Consider the following 16,181-nt stretch of genomic DNA (forward strand, 5'->3'; position numbering starts at 1 on the left):
CATGGATGTTTCTATCTCTCTCTCCCTCTCCCTTCCTCTCTGGCATCAATAAAAATATATTTTAAAAAAACCAACTGGAGATCTCAGGCTTCAAGGGGAGTTTACTGAAAGATGAAATCCCAAATGGGGCTAAATATCTTAAGCTGTGTGAGTGGCAGGAGTTTATCTGTGCCTTGGTGACGCCTGGATACAGGGCATGAATGCCACCAGGGCCCCTCCCCATCCTGCCTAGGCTTCCCTTGCTGTGGTGGCTTCACTTCTTCCCATTGTGGATGGACTCCCTCTGCTTGGACACATGATCCCCTTCATTCAAGTTCACGTCTACCAATTTCAGCCAGAAGGGAGAGGTGTGTCCTCTTGCCCCAAGTCTAAAAATCTTGGACCAGCTTGAGTTACCCAGTGCGGGGTAGAGGCCCCTGAGCGTACAGTGTGACCAGGAGAGGACTGAAGGAGACATGGCGGCTCCATGGGCCCACATGGAATTTTATTGGTGGAAGAGAAAATGCAGCGGCCAAGGCAGAAGTACCCACTCCCAGTTGGTGACCAAGTCGGCTGTACGCAGATGCTATTTGCTGCTTTGTAATTGCTTTACTTAAGTTAGAAAAAGACAAAAATTAGCAGAGGGGCCCTGTTTGGTGTTTCTAAATGGTTAGAGCATTGGCCTTTTCCCCTAAGGGTTTGATTCCCGGGGCCTGGGTGGCAGGTTCAATCCCCAGCAACCACTCAATGTGTCTCTCATATTGTTGTTCCTTTCTTTTTCTCTCTATCCCCCTGACCCCTTCTACTCTCTCTAAGGAAAAAAAAAGGAAAAAATATCTTCAGGTGAGGATTAACAGCAACAACAACAAAATACTAAGCAGAGGCTTTGGCAAAGTTGCTGGGTGAGCTTAGTGTCTTGAACCACAGCCCGTTACTGTGTGGCCTCTAATTACAGGGTGCTCTTCTACTTCTAAGGCATCAACCAACTGTCTCCGAATTCTGGCTCCCACATCAAAGGCTAATTCTGAACCAAACGTTCAGAGGAAGGCAGAAGAAACAATTAGAACCATCATTTATGAACTTGAACCACACATGATAAATTCTCTAATCTCTGGAGGGAATGAGAAAGGACTCGTAGTTTAAAATCATAAAATTATTCTTTTTTAACCTTTAGGACTATGAGAAGCGGTTACGGGACAGGAATGTCGTTGAGACCAAGGGCCACATAGATAGGCACCGGGCCGTAGTAGCCAAGTACCTCCAGCAGGTAAGGAAACCATTGTGAACGGCCCTGACAGGGAAATGGCCAGCACCCTGAGATGGGAGAAAGGAGGTCCCCTTCTTTTCAATATCTATGTGGTGCTTAAACCCTGAAGACTGATTATCTCATAGTCACAGATATGAAATTGATTAACAGCTCTCTTCATCTTGTGAACATATGAAAACATTAGGCTGTATCTCAGCTTGTTGTCAGTGATTCTCTTAAGTGGGGTAGGATGACAAAGGACAGTATTTGACAGTATTTGAATGTTTGCATCATACTATCTTTGCAATAAAATAGAAGGTTTATAAATGACATACTTCTGCCCTAGCTGGTTTGGCTCAGTGGATAGAGAGTCAGCCTGCAGACTGAAGGGTCCCAGGTTCAGTTCCAGTCAAGGGCACATGCCGGGTTGTGGGCTCAAATCCCCAACGGGGGACATGCAGGAGGCAGCCAATCAATGATTCTCTCTCATCATTGATGTTTCTTTCTCTCTCTCTCTCCCGCTCTCTTCCTCTCTGAAATCAAAAATATATTTAAAATAAATAAATGAATAAATGAATGAATGACATACTTTCTGCCCTAGGCACTAGAAACTTAAAGTGTCATTTTGTCCTCCCTCTTTCTCTCTCATTCTTCCTTCCTTTCTTTAATAAATTTAACTTATAAGAAAGGCTACTGTGACTACAGCACATTTTTCCCATCCAGTTGATCTGCCTTATAGCTCATGTATAAAAAAACAACAACAGTTTACAACATTTAAGAGGTCTTTTATTTAAAGGAGTATTAGGAAGTAAACCAGTCTGAACAGGGGAGGACCTCAAGAATCACGTCAGAATTGCATGTGCTCCGAGACGGGGCCTGGTTTTTGTTCGTTCCTCCATTCAGCACACTTCCACTCCCTGTGTGTCAGATTTTTCCAGGTCCTGGGAATCGGGCGGTGAGCAGAGCAGAGGCCCTCTGCCTTAGGAACTTGTACTAGTGAGCAAAGCCGGGTGGTTTACAGTAAGAAGAAGTCATGCTGCGGAGAAAGTGAGGGTGCCGGCGGGGGCTGCACTAAAGTGACATTGGGGTGAAGACTCAGAGAAGTCTCGGAGGGACCTATGAAGGTCCCAGAATGAGGACATTTTAAATAAAACCTCTTTCTTTCCCCAGGTGAGGGAATCTGTGTTAAATCGTTTCCTAATTGCAAAACACCATTTTCTTCTCACGGATTTGATAGTTGAAGAAGAAGTTCCCAATATCAGGTAAAAGCAAACTTTTGCTCCTTCTAAAAATTATTTTATTGCATTATGTTAAAATTTTCATGTAAATCTAAGATGCTTATCATTGTTTAGTGTGCATTTGGGCCACAAATAACACTGGAAATGGATTAATTAACACTTGATTAATGCCTTACAATTGCATTAAGTGAGGGGTCTTTATTAGTCACACGAGATCCTCTCCATCATGGGCCCAGGAATCCTGTCTCCCCACTACTGCCATGTCAGCTTTGCCAGCCTTTGCCATTATTTTTTAATATGTTTTTATTGATTTTTAGATATTGAGGGAGGGAGAGGGAGGGAGAGGAAGAGGGAGAGGGAGAGGGAGAGGGAGAAAGAGAGAGAGAGAGAGAGAGAGAGAGAGAGAGAGAGAGAGAGAGAGAGAGAGAGACCTAGATCGGTTGCCTCCCTTAAGCACCCCCACCGGGGATCAAGCCTAGAACCTGGGCATGTGCCCTAACCGGGAATTGAACCGGTGACATTTCAGTGCATGGAACGATGGTTGAGCCTTTGCCACTTGCTCATTTCAATCCCAGTCTGACAGCATTTCCCTCCTGCACACACTCCTCCCAATGCCAACTTCCCTTACTCTCCCATCACAGTGGGGTAGCTGGGAACCAGCCACAGAGGTCTGGGAGGCCAGGAGATCTGGGAGTCTGTGAGGTCTGGTTCCAGCACTGCAGCTGGGAGGAGAGAGCTGCTGTGTTTGGTGAGGCCCAAGGGCAGCGGGGAAAATGGTGTTTACATAGAAGCTGGAAATTGACTGTGTATATGCGTGATTGTCTTACTATCACTTAGAAAAAATTTCAAATTGTCTCAACTTGGGGTGGATGCACAAAAGATGGAAGATACCTTTCTCCACTGGTGGTCTTAGGCAGTCCATTAATCCCATGACCCTTCCTGGGACTGAATCTGTTGGCCTCCTAAAAGGGTTATTTCTTATGCGTGTATTTCCTCTCCAACGTCAAGGTGGAAAGGAGACAAAACCTTGTGCTGTTCAGGGCCGCCCCTGATGTTGACCTTGCCTCCCTCCACGCACATTTGAGAGGCTGTGCCCACATCGATTCACACAAACCCCTTCTCTGTGCTCCAGGCCCACAGCCTAGTCATCAAATGTTTTATTCAGTCATGAAAATTACACTTAGACTAGATGGTGATTTTTTTTTCATGCTGTTTTTCCATTTCTTTTTCTTTTTATCTGCTTTACTTTCTGCATTAAGTTCTGAAGGCTCAGGGTATGTTCTTTCTTCTTTTAATTTTGATTTGTTCTTGGCTTTAAACTAATGTTTCTGTAATTCATGGTGCCAGTCACCAAGATGCGCCCTTGCTGACTGCCATCGAGACTTTGGGAGGCGCCCTCTCAGGGGAGGGAGGCAGTATTAACAGAGGAGGGGATGTGTCATGTTAGGGCCCCTGGCACAGGTATCCCTCTCAGGTCCCAGGTTTGGGTTAGGTAGGTCCTGGGAGAGCGAGTGCTGAAGAAGATGGTCTGTAATTTGTGACAACAGGGGTGGGCCTAGAGGGCACTGTGCAAAGAGAACTAAGCCAGACAGAGAAAGAGAAGTACCATATGATTTCACTTACATGTGGAATCGAAAAAAGGGCTGAGGTGTAGGGGAACTGGGGGGATGTTATTTCAGGGTACACATTTATAACTAGTAGATAAGTAAGTCCTGGCCATCTAATGCCCAGCATAGTGATTATAGCTAACAGTGCTGTGTTATAAACCTCAAAGTTGCTAAGAGACTAGATCTTAATTGTTCCCACCACAAAAAAAAAAAAAACCATGACAATTATGTGACGTGATAGAGATGTCAGCTGATGTTATGGTGGGAATCAGACTTAAATATATGAACCCCTAAACCCAACAGGTTGTACACCTTACACTTATACAACATTATATCCAATTTCATCTCAATAAAAATAAATTTAGAATAATAAAATGTAGGTAATCACACACACATACACACACACACACACAAAGAGATTGTTTGGAGAGGAGAGTGAGCCTTCATAGTGGTACATCATGTTAACATGGAATGAATGGGCTTGTTCTTGTTTTACGTGAGTTAATAAATAATAGATGTAAATGTTTAAAAGGAAGAAGGTGGGCTGTGAGCCAGAGTGACCCCAGGCTGAACCCCAGCTCCCTGCCCCTAGTTAGGAGCTTTGGCAAATCCTGTCACCACTCAGAGCCTCAGGTTTCTTCATATGAAAAACGGGGTAAATGTTATGCCTGTGAGGACTAGAAATATCCTATGTAAGGCGCCTAGCACTGTGCCTGACTCACAAAGCTGCTGATGAATGGTTGCTGTTCCGTGGGGCAGAGACCCTGGAAAGGACGGAACAGCAGCTCCGGGAGCCCTTGGGAGCCGCTCCTCCCCAGCTGGCTCAGGCCTCCTGGGCCGAGGGCTCCAGCCCTGCTCAGAGGGAAGCAGAAGAGCATGTGTTGCAGCCTGAGGCCAGCTCCCCACGGCCTTTGTTCTGTGCCATCTGGTGTCATCAGTCATGTCAGCTTCCAGATTCAGAGCCACATCTGGGCTTCTGTTTAGTCTCTGGGCCCCAACTTAATTACTGGCGCCAAGGCCCTTTCTCCCATAAGTCACTGAGCATGTTGCTTTCATCTTCCAGGAAGTGTTTATGTGACATCATCTCAGTGAGAGGTAGGGAGATGTGAGATCCTTAAGCTCCCCCTGCCATCTCCCTTCCTCCTCCAGCATAGTCGCTGATGTCATAACTACTGCCATCACCCCACACCTAGCACTTCACCTCTGCTTGTACTAGACCAGAGCCCCGGTGCTCCGCAGGCACCTCCTTACCTAATCCTCTCAACAACCCGGGAGATAGCATGGAACCCCATTTTACAGATGATAAAACAGAGGCTTAAAGGGGTCAAAGAGCAAGTGGAGTCAGGATTCATACCCAGTCTTGTCTAACACCAGAGAGTGAGGTATCCCAGGAAGTGCCTGGAAGGGCAGTAAAGTCAGCTGCCAGGAAGATGGGGCATCAAGAAAGTACTCAAGGGGCCCAGGAGCGGGAGCCCCTTCTAGCTGATGTGCCCGGGGCTCCGAAAGGGGAGATCCTGCTCTGAGAGGAAGGCGGAGGGAGGTGCCCCTGTGCAGGGACCAGGGACAGGCAAAGGCAGAGAGTAGGAGAGAAGGGGGTGGTTTGAGGGGCTGCAGGGTAAGCAAGAAGGAAAGCAAGGCAGGAAACTCAGGGAGGGCCCAGAATACCCTTTTCTCTCTCGGATCGGTAGCAGCTACAATAAATATTAATAATCCATACAGTAAGATCGCTCCCATCTTAGGAGAATTTCTTGATGATTTCCACGCTCTTTAGAAAGACAGTTTTCAGGGGCCTGTAGGGGACTTTGGGGCAGAGCTTGAGTTGTCTGGTGACTTTCCAGATCTTTCTTTTCCTTAGACTCCTAATTCTGTTCTGTAATCATTAGCATTTTGGGCCTAAGCCTTTTCAAGCTGGCAGAACAAAAGCGACCCCTGAGGCCCAGGAGAAAAGGTCGGAAGAAGGTGACAGCCCAAAACCTGTCCGATGGAGACATAAAGCTGCTGGTGAACATCATCCGGGCCTATGACATTCCTGTGAGGAGACCAACCACAAGGTGAGAGCCCTCAGGCAGCCCTGGGATGGACCGTGTGGGGTCCTGGCCACGCCCATCACTTCTCTATAGCACACGTGCTCCCGTTTTTAACATAGTGTTATTCTGTGGGGGCCAAAGTCAGACTCCCATTAGTTGCAAGTAATAGAACCAAGTTGGTCAGTTTAGGCTAAAGAAGGGATTATTGGGACTGTCTCACGAACACAAGGACAAGAGGTGCAGCTGAACTAAGGGTAGACTGTAAAAACTAAGATGGTTCTTCTGAGGCCCCATCGTCTCCCTTGCTTGCTTCCCTCTTTAGGTCTGCTTCCTTGTTCTCCGTGTGATGGAAATGGTCCATCCAGCCAGGGTACCACCCACCAAGCATCAGCCTCTCAGGGGAGAGGAAGGGAAAGGTACCTAGGTGTGGCTTTCTGGAGATGAGTTTCATTTCTTTAAGAATATCAGCTCTTGCCCAGCTGGCCTGGCTCAGTGGTTGAACATCAGCCTATGAACCAGGAGGTCATGGTTTGATTCCCAGTCAGGGCACATGCCCCTGCTACAGGCTCGATCCCCAGTGGGGCATGTGCAGGAGACAGCCAGTCAGTAATTCTCTCACATCATTGATGCTTGTGTCTCTCTCTCTCTCCCTCTCCCTTCCTCTCTGAAATCAATAAAAACATATTTTTTAAAAAAGAATAACAGCTCTTTAAAAGAGAAAGACGACAAGATCCCTGGTTCCTAACTCGAGCTAGGAATCCCTGACCCCTCCCCTTTCCCAGTGAGGCTTGAGAGGTCCAGAGAAGTGTTTACTTAGAATTTGTAGCTCAAGGTTCCTGGAGAAGGCAGGTTTAAAGAAAATACAGTAGGAGAGGAATTAGATCGAGGCAAAGAAGGCTGGTCAGGAAGTTTAGTATTCTGCTACCTGTGGGGGATTGAGGTTCATTTATGGGGAAAGGGCAAGTTCTCACTTAGGTACCCCCTGGCAGAGGAGAGAGAAGAGGACTCTGTCCTCCGTTCTTAGCTATACAGGTGGGTCAGGGATAGAAGTTGGGGAGTCTATAGTGATCACTGGGTGACTGGGGGTGACCAGAGCATACGAAAAGCCTTCCAAAAGGGTCAGCAAGCTTAGAGAGAATGTCTGTCACCAGAGCCATACATCTTTGGAATAACCATTTGCTTAATACATATAATTAGTCTTTCTCTGTCATTTATTTTTTCATACATTTTTCCCTCCTAGCAAATTCCAGCAGCCATCAAGGTCTTCAAGAACTTTCAGGGAAAGGCACGCTGCTTCCCCAACCACACACAGCCCAACCCACAGTGCCGACTACCCCCTCGGCCAGGTGAGATGCCCCAGTGCCGGGTCTCTGCTTAGAATCTCACCCCTTATGTTTTTAAGAATTGCCTGGAAACTTCCTGGCCTGTTTTCTGCTTCATTTTTTTGGACGTATACTATTTAGCAAACATATTCCACCTCCACAAAGAGCAAAATCATTCAACTAACTGTATGGACTCTTACTATTTGCTTTTGCTTTTAAGGTTTTAGTCCGTCCTTTTGTAGAAGTCTCTTTTCAACGAACAATTTGTCATACCACGACGGCCGAAGGACCAAACCCCAGCTGGAACGAAGAACTTGAACTTCCGTTTAGGTAAGCACTTGGTCCTCTTTAAAGCACTAGAGGATACTTTGAAGAGACGGGAAGGAAATAGAGGCTCAGTGGGAAATGGCTGAGGTGAAAGTTTGTGTAGCTAATGAGCCGAAACAAGAACCAGGAGTCCTGATACCAAGTCCCTTGGTGTCCTTCATGTGCCACAACTGACTCCAATCAAGAATAAAGTGGGGCCCTAGCCAGTTTGCTAAGTGGTTAGAGAGTCAGCCTGTAAACCGAAGGGTCAGGGATTCAATTACCAGTCAAGGTCACATACCTCGGTTGCAGGTTCCCCAGCCCTAGTAGGGGTACCTATAGGAGGCAACCAATCAACATGTCTCTCTCTATTTCTCCTCCCTCCTCCGTCCCTTCCACTCTCTCTAGAAATCAATGGGACAAATATCCTTGGGTGAGGATTTTAAAAAATAATAAAGTGAGAAAATGTCCAACTTGTGAAACTCAGGTTCACTGCGGGACACCACCCTCCTCTCCAGGCTCTGCCTACTTATCGCCCAAGCTTCCCCTCCCCTTCACCCACAGCCCCTCGCTGCTTCTCCTTTCTTCATTTTCTCCCCAACTCTGGAAGCTTTAAGTAAATTTGAGACTCTCTCGTTTTCAGAAATTATGTTTTTCTCTTACCAGAAATTCATAGGCATTTATGAAGAAGGAAATCTTACCTTTTGCAACACCATGGATGGACCTGGAGAGCATTACGCTAAGAGAAATAAGCCAGGCAGAGAAAGACAAATATCATTTGATTTCACTCCAATGTGGAATCTAATAAACAAAATAAACTAACAAAGAAAATAGAAACATACTCATAGATACAGAGAGAGCTATCAGAGGGGAGGGGGTTAGGTTGGGGGGGCTGGGTGAAAAAGGTGAAGAAATTAAGCAAAAAACAAAAACATATACAGACAACAGTATGGTGATGGAAAGCAGACAGAGGGTTTAGTCCCTTTCTGTTTGGCTATATACAGGCATTATGTTATGGTGTCCACCCTGTGCAGACAGATGCTTTAACTGAAAGCACAGCTTCCAATCTTCACATCTGTGCTCGTGTTTGAGCACTTTTTAAATGTTGACGTTTGCGTGCTCATTATTTCTATTTTTCCCATTCCCCTGTCCCCTGGTCACGTGTGCCCATCTGCAGGGCCCCCAATGGGGACTACAGCACGACCAGCTTGCAGTCAGTGAAAGACGACGTGTTCATTAACATTTTTGATGAAGTGCTGTTCGATGTCTTAGAGGTGAGTTCACCATTCCAGGAAGATGTCTGCACTCATTCTCACATCCTCCGTCCACCATATAAGACCCGAACTCGTTGTCCATCTTTCTTGTATTTTGAATGTCTGAAACTTGACATTATAAATGGGGAAAAAGAGAAAGGGCACTAGCTTTTATATTGTCGATTGAGTGTCCATTGTGTTCCAGGAATTGTACCAAGCGCTCTTCATATATCTTTTCTTATTTAACTCTAAAATAATGCTGTGACGTAGACTGTTAAACCTCCAACTTATTAGTGAGAAAACTGAGGTTCAGACTTTCTTTGGGTCACAAAACCATTAAGTATCTGAGCCAGAATGTGACTTAGGTCAGCCTAACCTAAGCCCACGTACTTCCAGTCCAAATCCTGCCGCGAAATTCACCAAATGAGCGTCTGGAGTTCTTAACCAATTATTACTACCCACTCCTCCTTTAGGATGACCGGGAAAGAGGGAGTGGAATCCACACGCGTATTGAGCGACACTGGCTGGGATGTGTGAAAATTCCATTTAGCACAATATATTGCCAAGCAAGGGTAAGCATCTGGCGTTGGAATGCCGTGGGAATGGGGAACCGCTCTGTCCATTTCCTGTTAAACTTTCTCTGTGGGTATGTACCGCCAACTCTGAGAGAGCCTGTGTGCAAAGCCCCCTGGGAAACATAAAAACCACTATATGAAGGCATTGATTTACTGTCATGTTTGTGCCACTTATTAAATATCCATCTTCGTTAGAGTTAGTTGTTAATATATGACTGATCCAATCTGAGATTTTTAAAAACATTTAAATAGAAGTGAAGGAGAAGGTGGAACAAGGTGGAAACTTGTAAAAGCAACCAAGTGTAATGGACAGATGCCGGGAAGTGACTTGAAGGAATCAGTCAGGACACTGGACGGCCCATTGAGTCAAGTGCATTTCATGAATGATTCTAGAGTCCTCACCATTTCAAAAAAGGAGAACAGTTAGTAGAGATTCGCTCAACTAAGACATCCTTCTTCACAGTTTAGCAATTTTTCTAAAGGGCTCCATTAGGTTAACAACTCTTCAATGACCTGTCACCTCCAATCTGGGACAGTTAAAGATTCTGAAGTGGCTGTAATGTCCCAGCACTGAGTCCATGGCAACAAGAGGCTTTGGGCCACGAGACTGTGGCTAATCTCGCACAGCTAAGGAAGGAGGCTTTAATTCCCCAGGCGACGAGATCGCAGAGCAATACTGCCTGGGCCACAGAGTCCAGCAAGGCCAAGACCAAGCCTCAACCCTGGGAGGCCCGGGTTGGTTTCAGTCTCACAGATCATTTGGAATTACAGTCCTCCCCGAAAATAAGGGACAGTCTACAGGTGACGCTTCCGTGACATGCTGGCCAAAAGAATTCACATTTCCTCTTCGAATATATTTTAAATTACAAAAAACATTTAAAGTCCATCATTTTGCAACCGAAATTGCCCATGTGATTGGCCAATGCCGAATTTCACATTCGGAAGAGTACTCAGAAGAGATTATGCTAACCCCTTCCTGATGGATGAATCTCCTTGACTATATCCAGGTAATGTCCCTTCCTCCCTGGAAGGCATGTCCACTTCTAGGTTAAGCCCTTTCCCTATTTCTCCTGAGACACAAATGCCATTGAAGAGTGAAACAAAAATGTGAATTCTACACCTTCACATTCCAGCCCTGAACTGGCTTTAGCACTAGATAGTCTAACAAACATACTGTCGCTTGGACAATGCAAGAGGTAAAAGTCCTGCCCCTCTGAACCTCTGCACAGTTAGGTCATGTTATAAAAGTGGCTTATAATCCATTCAGCCCACATTTACTGGGTATCCGCTGTGTACACAAAACACTGCTGTATATCGGAGAAGGGTGATACACAGGGGGTGGATTACGGATCCTGTTCACCAGGAGCAATCATCTGGAGGAGCATCGTAAACATGCTCACAACTATAAAGTCTGACAGAATGTGCCCGTGTAACAAGTGAAGAAAACAAACTACGTGTGAGGCTGGTGGAGATGACAAAATAATTCATGAAGGCGATAACATAAACTCGTTACAATTTTCCAAGGTGGAGATGGGGGGCTGGGACATCCGGAAAAGGGGGGTGGCTGCTAGCCAACACCTCCTGAGCAGTTCACCACCGGCCAGACATTCTTATCAGTGCTGTACGACTATGAAAGCATCCGGCACACACACCTGCCCTGCAGACTAGTTACTGTTATCTTTGCCATTTTACAAACGCATACACTGAGACACGGAGTTTAATTCAGGTTGTGAACCCAGGACACCCAGTGTTAGTATCAACATGCGTAACTCGTCCACACTCTGCTGAACCAAGAAAAGGTGAAGAAAAAGGCAGTGCTTTCTGTGAACGCTTAGGGAGACCGGCTGCTAGAGCGTCTCCCTGTGGACCGTAGGGTCCGGGGTTTGGTTCCGGTCAAGGGCACATATCTCGGTTGCAGGCCCTCCCTGACCTGGGCCCTGGTGGTGCAACAAATCAATGTGTTTCTCTCACATCGATGTTTCTCTCTGTCTTTCTCTCTCTCCTCCACTCTCCCTAAAAATCAATGGAAAAATATCCTCAGGTGAGGATTTAAAAAAAGAGAGAGAGAGACTGGCTGGAATGATGGGCGACCCTGAATGCCAGTCTGAGCATCCTTAGTGAGTTCATCAGACAGTGAATCGACACATGCTTTTGAGCATGTTGGCAAATGACCGGGGTGTTTACCACGTCGTGTTTTCCGCACAGATCGATGGAACATTTAAAATAGACATCCCCCCCGTTCTCCTGGGCTACAGTAAGGAGCGGAGCGTGGTCGCCGAGCGGGGCTTTGACTCTCTCCGCAGCCTGAGCGAAGGCTCCTACATCGCCCTGTTCATCACCATCGAGCCCCAGCTGGTTCCCGGGGAGTCGGTGCGAGAAAAGGTAAGTCTGGCTACAGGTCAGTCGTGTCTGACGTTGGCAACACGAGAAATGCTCACTGGGCCGTGCCGGGGTGAACTGGGACCGCAGGGCACAAGCAGAGGTTTCCTTTCTCCAAATCCACTCGGTGCTCCGTCTGCTTGGGCAGAATGAAGGGAGAGAGCCCCCGTGTGGGTCTGCATTTCCACCCAGCCAACAATCGGGTCAATCAGCAACGTCAGCTTTTAGGCCAGTGGTTCTCAGCCTTGGCTGCACATTAGAATCACCTGGGAATCTTTTTAAAATCCTGATTTCTGGGCCTCATCCTCTGGAAATTCTGTTTCTTTGTTACTAATGTTGTGGCCCCACCCCATAACAAAGAAACAGAATTTCCGGAGGATGAGGCCCAGAAATCAGGGTTTAAAAAAGATTCCCAGGTGATTCTAATGTGCAGCCAAGGTTGAGAACTACTGTTTTAGGCAAAGCAAGACGAATATAAACATGCTCCCCTTTCAGAATTTTCTCAGTGGGAGGGAGATGAAATAGGACTCTTCGTCTGGACATGTTTTGGCAAGCACGCTGACATACATCTGCGTGACCTCACATCCCTGGCTGTGCTGTGTACTGAATCGATTCATAGGATTCTCAGGCTAGGTGACCTTCAGGGGTGACCTCCATTCATTCCAGTGCCTCCGGATAGAAATAGATATGTGCACAGGCACTCTAATTTTGTACAGCTCTAGAAAAAGAAAAGAGCTTCCAGAACTTTCATTTGTTAGCAGCTGTTTCCCGCCCTTCCTAGCGGGGAGGGGGGGCGGGGTACTGTGTTCATATAGCATACCCGTGCGGCCAGGGCGTGCCACCCTCATTGGACTGGGGAGAAAATATCGACCGTAACCTCTTATCATTGTGAACTATCACAGTAATAACAACCGCCACAAACAGGGCCTGAGTTCTTCCTCTGTCCAGAGCACTAAGTCAGGCATTTGACTTACGTTCTCCCCTTTAATAGTCCCGCTGTCGTGTGAGGTGGGTCTCCAATCAGAGATGAGGAAATAAAGCTCCGCTTAACCTGGTTCACCCAGGGAGTAAGGCCACAACTGACAACAAAACGTCTGTCCCACTTGAAATCTGATCTACTCGATATTTGCAGAGAATCTTCTATGTAGCAGGTGCTTTTTAGGCACCAGAGATACAACAAACAGCCTAGAAAAGCAATTAAAATTCCTTGGAGCTTACAAGCCCAAGTTGTTAGCGGCTACGCTGTACTGCATCGATCACTATGCCGACTCTTTATCCACTGTCATTAGACTCAGATGGAGGTTTCCTTAAATGAGCACATTCCTCTCTTTCCTTTTCAGTATCACAATTTGGTTCACAGAGGAATATACTGTTATTATTTCCCATTTGTAAGGCATTTACAGAAGACATAAAGGATGATTGGGAAAAAAATCTACCGAAATTCAAATTCCTCTTATATGCTGGCCTTTATCACCAAAGTTGTAACAAGGATGTTGTCTAGAAAGCATGTTAGCATGCATTTCAAAATAGTTTAGGAAAGGAAGCATATTCAGAAAGTGTCACCTGGAGAGAATGCCAGCAGGCATGTTTACACCGTAGGATGCTCCCTTTTCAGGATGGTTTCACTCAGCTAGTCTCCCCCCCCCCCCCCCCCGCCCCGTCGTTCCCCGCCCCTCCCCCCCCCATAGGTGAGCTCTGAACTGTGTGGCCACTGTCCATCTGTGACTGTGGCTAGAAGGAGGACATCAGAGACCCCCTGGCACGTGGCTCATTCAAGGGCACTGGCCTCCTATCACAGAATGTTCCAGGCCTCGGGGCTCTGAGACCCAGTTCCCAAGCCTGCAGCCTTCCTTCCTCAAAGCAGATAACCAGGCTGTCCTCCTGCCTTTGGTAGCATTTCACTGCCCCGCTGTGGCTGCAGGCAGCATTTCTCTGAGACCTCTAAAAATGAGGCCACGAGGAACCCCTGGGAGCCCAGAGTCTCTGATGCTTTTGGCTAAGGAGGTACCTGGGCTGACAGCACCCTCACGGTCCTAAATGCACAGGCAGACAATGTCCCTCAGGGCTTCCCTGTCCATTATTCAGGAAAGAGCAGCTCTCCCTAAAATAATAGGGACCCACACCTGGAATCGTTTTCCCACTGACTGAAACTTCCAGGATTCGGGGATTAGTCTTTCTTCCACCATCACCCCATACAGAGCCTTTCTATGGGATTTTTTTAAAATTATTTACTCATGGAATTTTCAAAAAAATCAGTAGCAAATCCTGAAACTCTTATTCCAACATTGTCTTGGTAAAAACAAGTTTTTGAAAATAGATTGTTTCTGTTAATGAAGTCTTTCTGTTGTTTCTTTCCCTCTTTCTTTCTTGCCTCTGAGAGATGAGTGAGATGCTGAAAAAGGTACCAAGCCTTTTGTGTTTACCCTTCAACAGGTCCTAGGCTTTCACTTTCATTCTCTGCTTTGGTCCCTGTCCACCTTATGGAGTCTGCTGGGTCCTGACGTGTGTGTGTGTGGGGGGGGGGGGGGGGGGGGTCTCCTTAGCAATGACCTTCAGATGCCTGCAGCTCCATGGTGAATGTGCAGCTTTGTCTTTTGGCCCATTTCATTTTGTCAGGATTCTTACTTAGCTCTGAATCCAGGAAGTCATAGGTCTGAATGTCACCTGAATGCTGGGAGCTACCTATCTCCACTGTTTCCATGGCTATAAAACCCCAGAGTTGCTTCTTACAGAGACAGTGGGTCTGTGACAGTTATTTCTGATCAGTGGAGCTGTCGAACTGTAGGTATTCAAAGTTGGGGGGCGGGGGGAATAAGCCCATTCAGCTTCCTGTAAGTATATATATGAACCTCCAGGTTAAAGAATTGAGCCACTTAAGAACCTCCCAAGTTTCATGTTGAATCAAATGGTGAAGTTGTCAGCTCCACCTTAATTAGTTTCACAACAAATGACCCGAATTCTTTCAGCATGGAGCTTTTGCTTGGCACTTCTTAGGTTACCAACATAGCATCCGACTCACTCCTTCAATTACTGTTTCACGCCATGAAATGGCATCCCAGTGGCCTAAATAAGTATTAATGACCATTGATACTTATTAAGTGTTTACCTTGTACATGCTCGGTGCAGAAATGAACGAAGAATGATTCAAACGTGGGCCCCACCATCAGGAAGCACTAGTTACAGAACCAAAATATAACACGGAACATCCAGGTCCAAGTGGCAGAAAATGTTTGAAACACTTTTTTTCAACTTGGAAGCCCACAGTCCTGATTCAAGATTGTTACCTTCCTTTCTGGACAGTGCCTGTGTCTGCTTCTTCAACGCTCCCGTAGTGCATTGTTTATCCCCATAGAAGTTCTGGTCAAGTCCCCTAAGCACCTGATTGCTCATTCTAGTCCCCTGGACTAGAAGCTCCTTGAGGGGACTGTTTCAAACTCATTCACCCAGAGTGCCTGGATCCTTGCAGACTCTCAGCAAAGTGTTTCAAATAACCAGATGGATGAATAAATAAATGAATGAGTCTGAAGGAAACAGGGATGAAATTTTATAGGTGCTTTTTAAAAAATTTTTTTAATTATTTCAGAGGGGAAGGAAGGGAGAGAGAGAAACAATAATGGTGAGAGAGAATCAGCAATCGGTCACCTCCTGCATGCCATCCACTGGGGATCAAGCCCACAACCCGGGCATGTGCCCTGACCAGGAATCTAACTGCAACCTCCTGGTTCATAGGTTGACACTCAACCACTGAGCAACACTGGCCAGGCAAACTGTGTTTTTATCCACACCATCCTTGTTTCATAATTCTCCATCTTTCTAAAATTGTAATTCTTTCTGGCCTGGCAGCTCTACCATAGGAGTCCATGACACACCTATATAAAAGCCTTAGGAGCTTACCTTTTCCATTTATTTATGTATTCACCACAGCACTCATTTGATAGCTGCCATGCCTTGCCACTGTGCTGAGTTATAGGTGGTTATGCTGATGATGATGTTGTCAAGATTCCGATAGCAGGGGGATATTCTGTGGGAATATATAGGAGGCCTTTGGAAATTTCCCTGTCTTATGGAACCCCCACAACCACTACCCCAATTTCTCAGGGTACAGAGACCAAATTAGAAACAAGCCATAGCCCAGCTCCCATATAAGAGAGTCAAGAATAATCAGAATACTTGATTCTAGTTGAAGTCATAAACAGTAATGTGAGAGTTTCCATTCATTCACTGAACAATATTAGTTAAGCACTTACTA

General features: G+C 46.2%; 1 protein-coding gene across 12 annotated transcripts in view; it reads left to right on the top strand.

Moving 5' to 3' along the window:
* The window catches only part of CC2D2A (coiled-coil and C2 domain containing 2A), a 69,316-nt gene that overhangs the window by 36,288 nt on the left and 16,847 nt on the right, over window positions 1-16,181 (top strand). For 11 of the 12 annotated variants that reach the window (XM_036329134.1, XM_036329133.1, XM_036329139.1 and 8 more), the window contains 8 exons: window positions 1,154-1,246; window positions 2,396-2,487; window positions 5,954-6,121; window positions 7,338-7,443; window positions 7,640-7,749; window positions 8,903-8,999; window positions 9,452-9,550; window positions 11,759-11,935. In XM_036329134.1, the coding sequence (XP_036185027.1) occupies window positions 1,154-1,246; window positions 2,396-2,487; window positions 5,954-6,121; window positions 7,338-7,443; window positions 7,640-7,749; window positions 8,903-8,999; window positions 9,452-9,550; window positions 11,759-11,935 (942 nt within the window). The remainder of the gene's footprint in view (window positions 1-1,153; window positions 1,247-2,395; window positions 2,488-5,953; window positions 6,122-7,337; window positions 7,444-7,639; window positions 7,750-8,902; window positions 9,000-9,451; window positions 9,551-11,758; window positions 11,936-16,181) is intronic. The other variant, XM_036329137.1, reaches the window with a different exon arrangement.

Source organism: Myotis myotis, unplaced genomic scaffold (genome assembly GCF_014108235.1).
Source record: "Myotis myotis isolate mMyoMyo1 unplaced genomic scaffold, mMyoMyo1.p scaffold_m19_p_1, whole genome shotgun sequence".
Lineage (NCBI taxonomy): Eukaryota > Metazoa > Chordata > Mammalia > Chiroptera > Vespertilionidae > Myotis > Myotis myotis.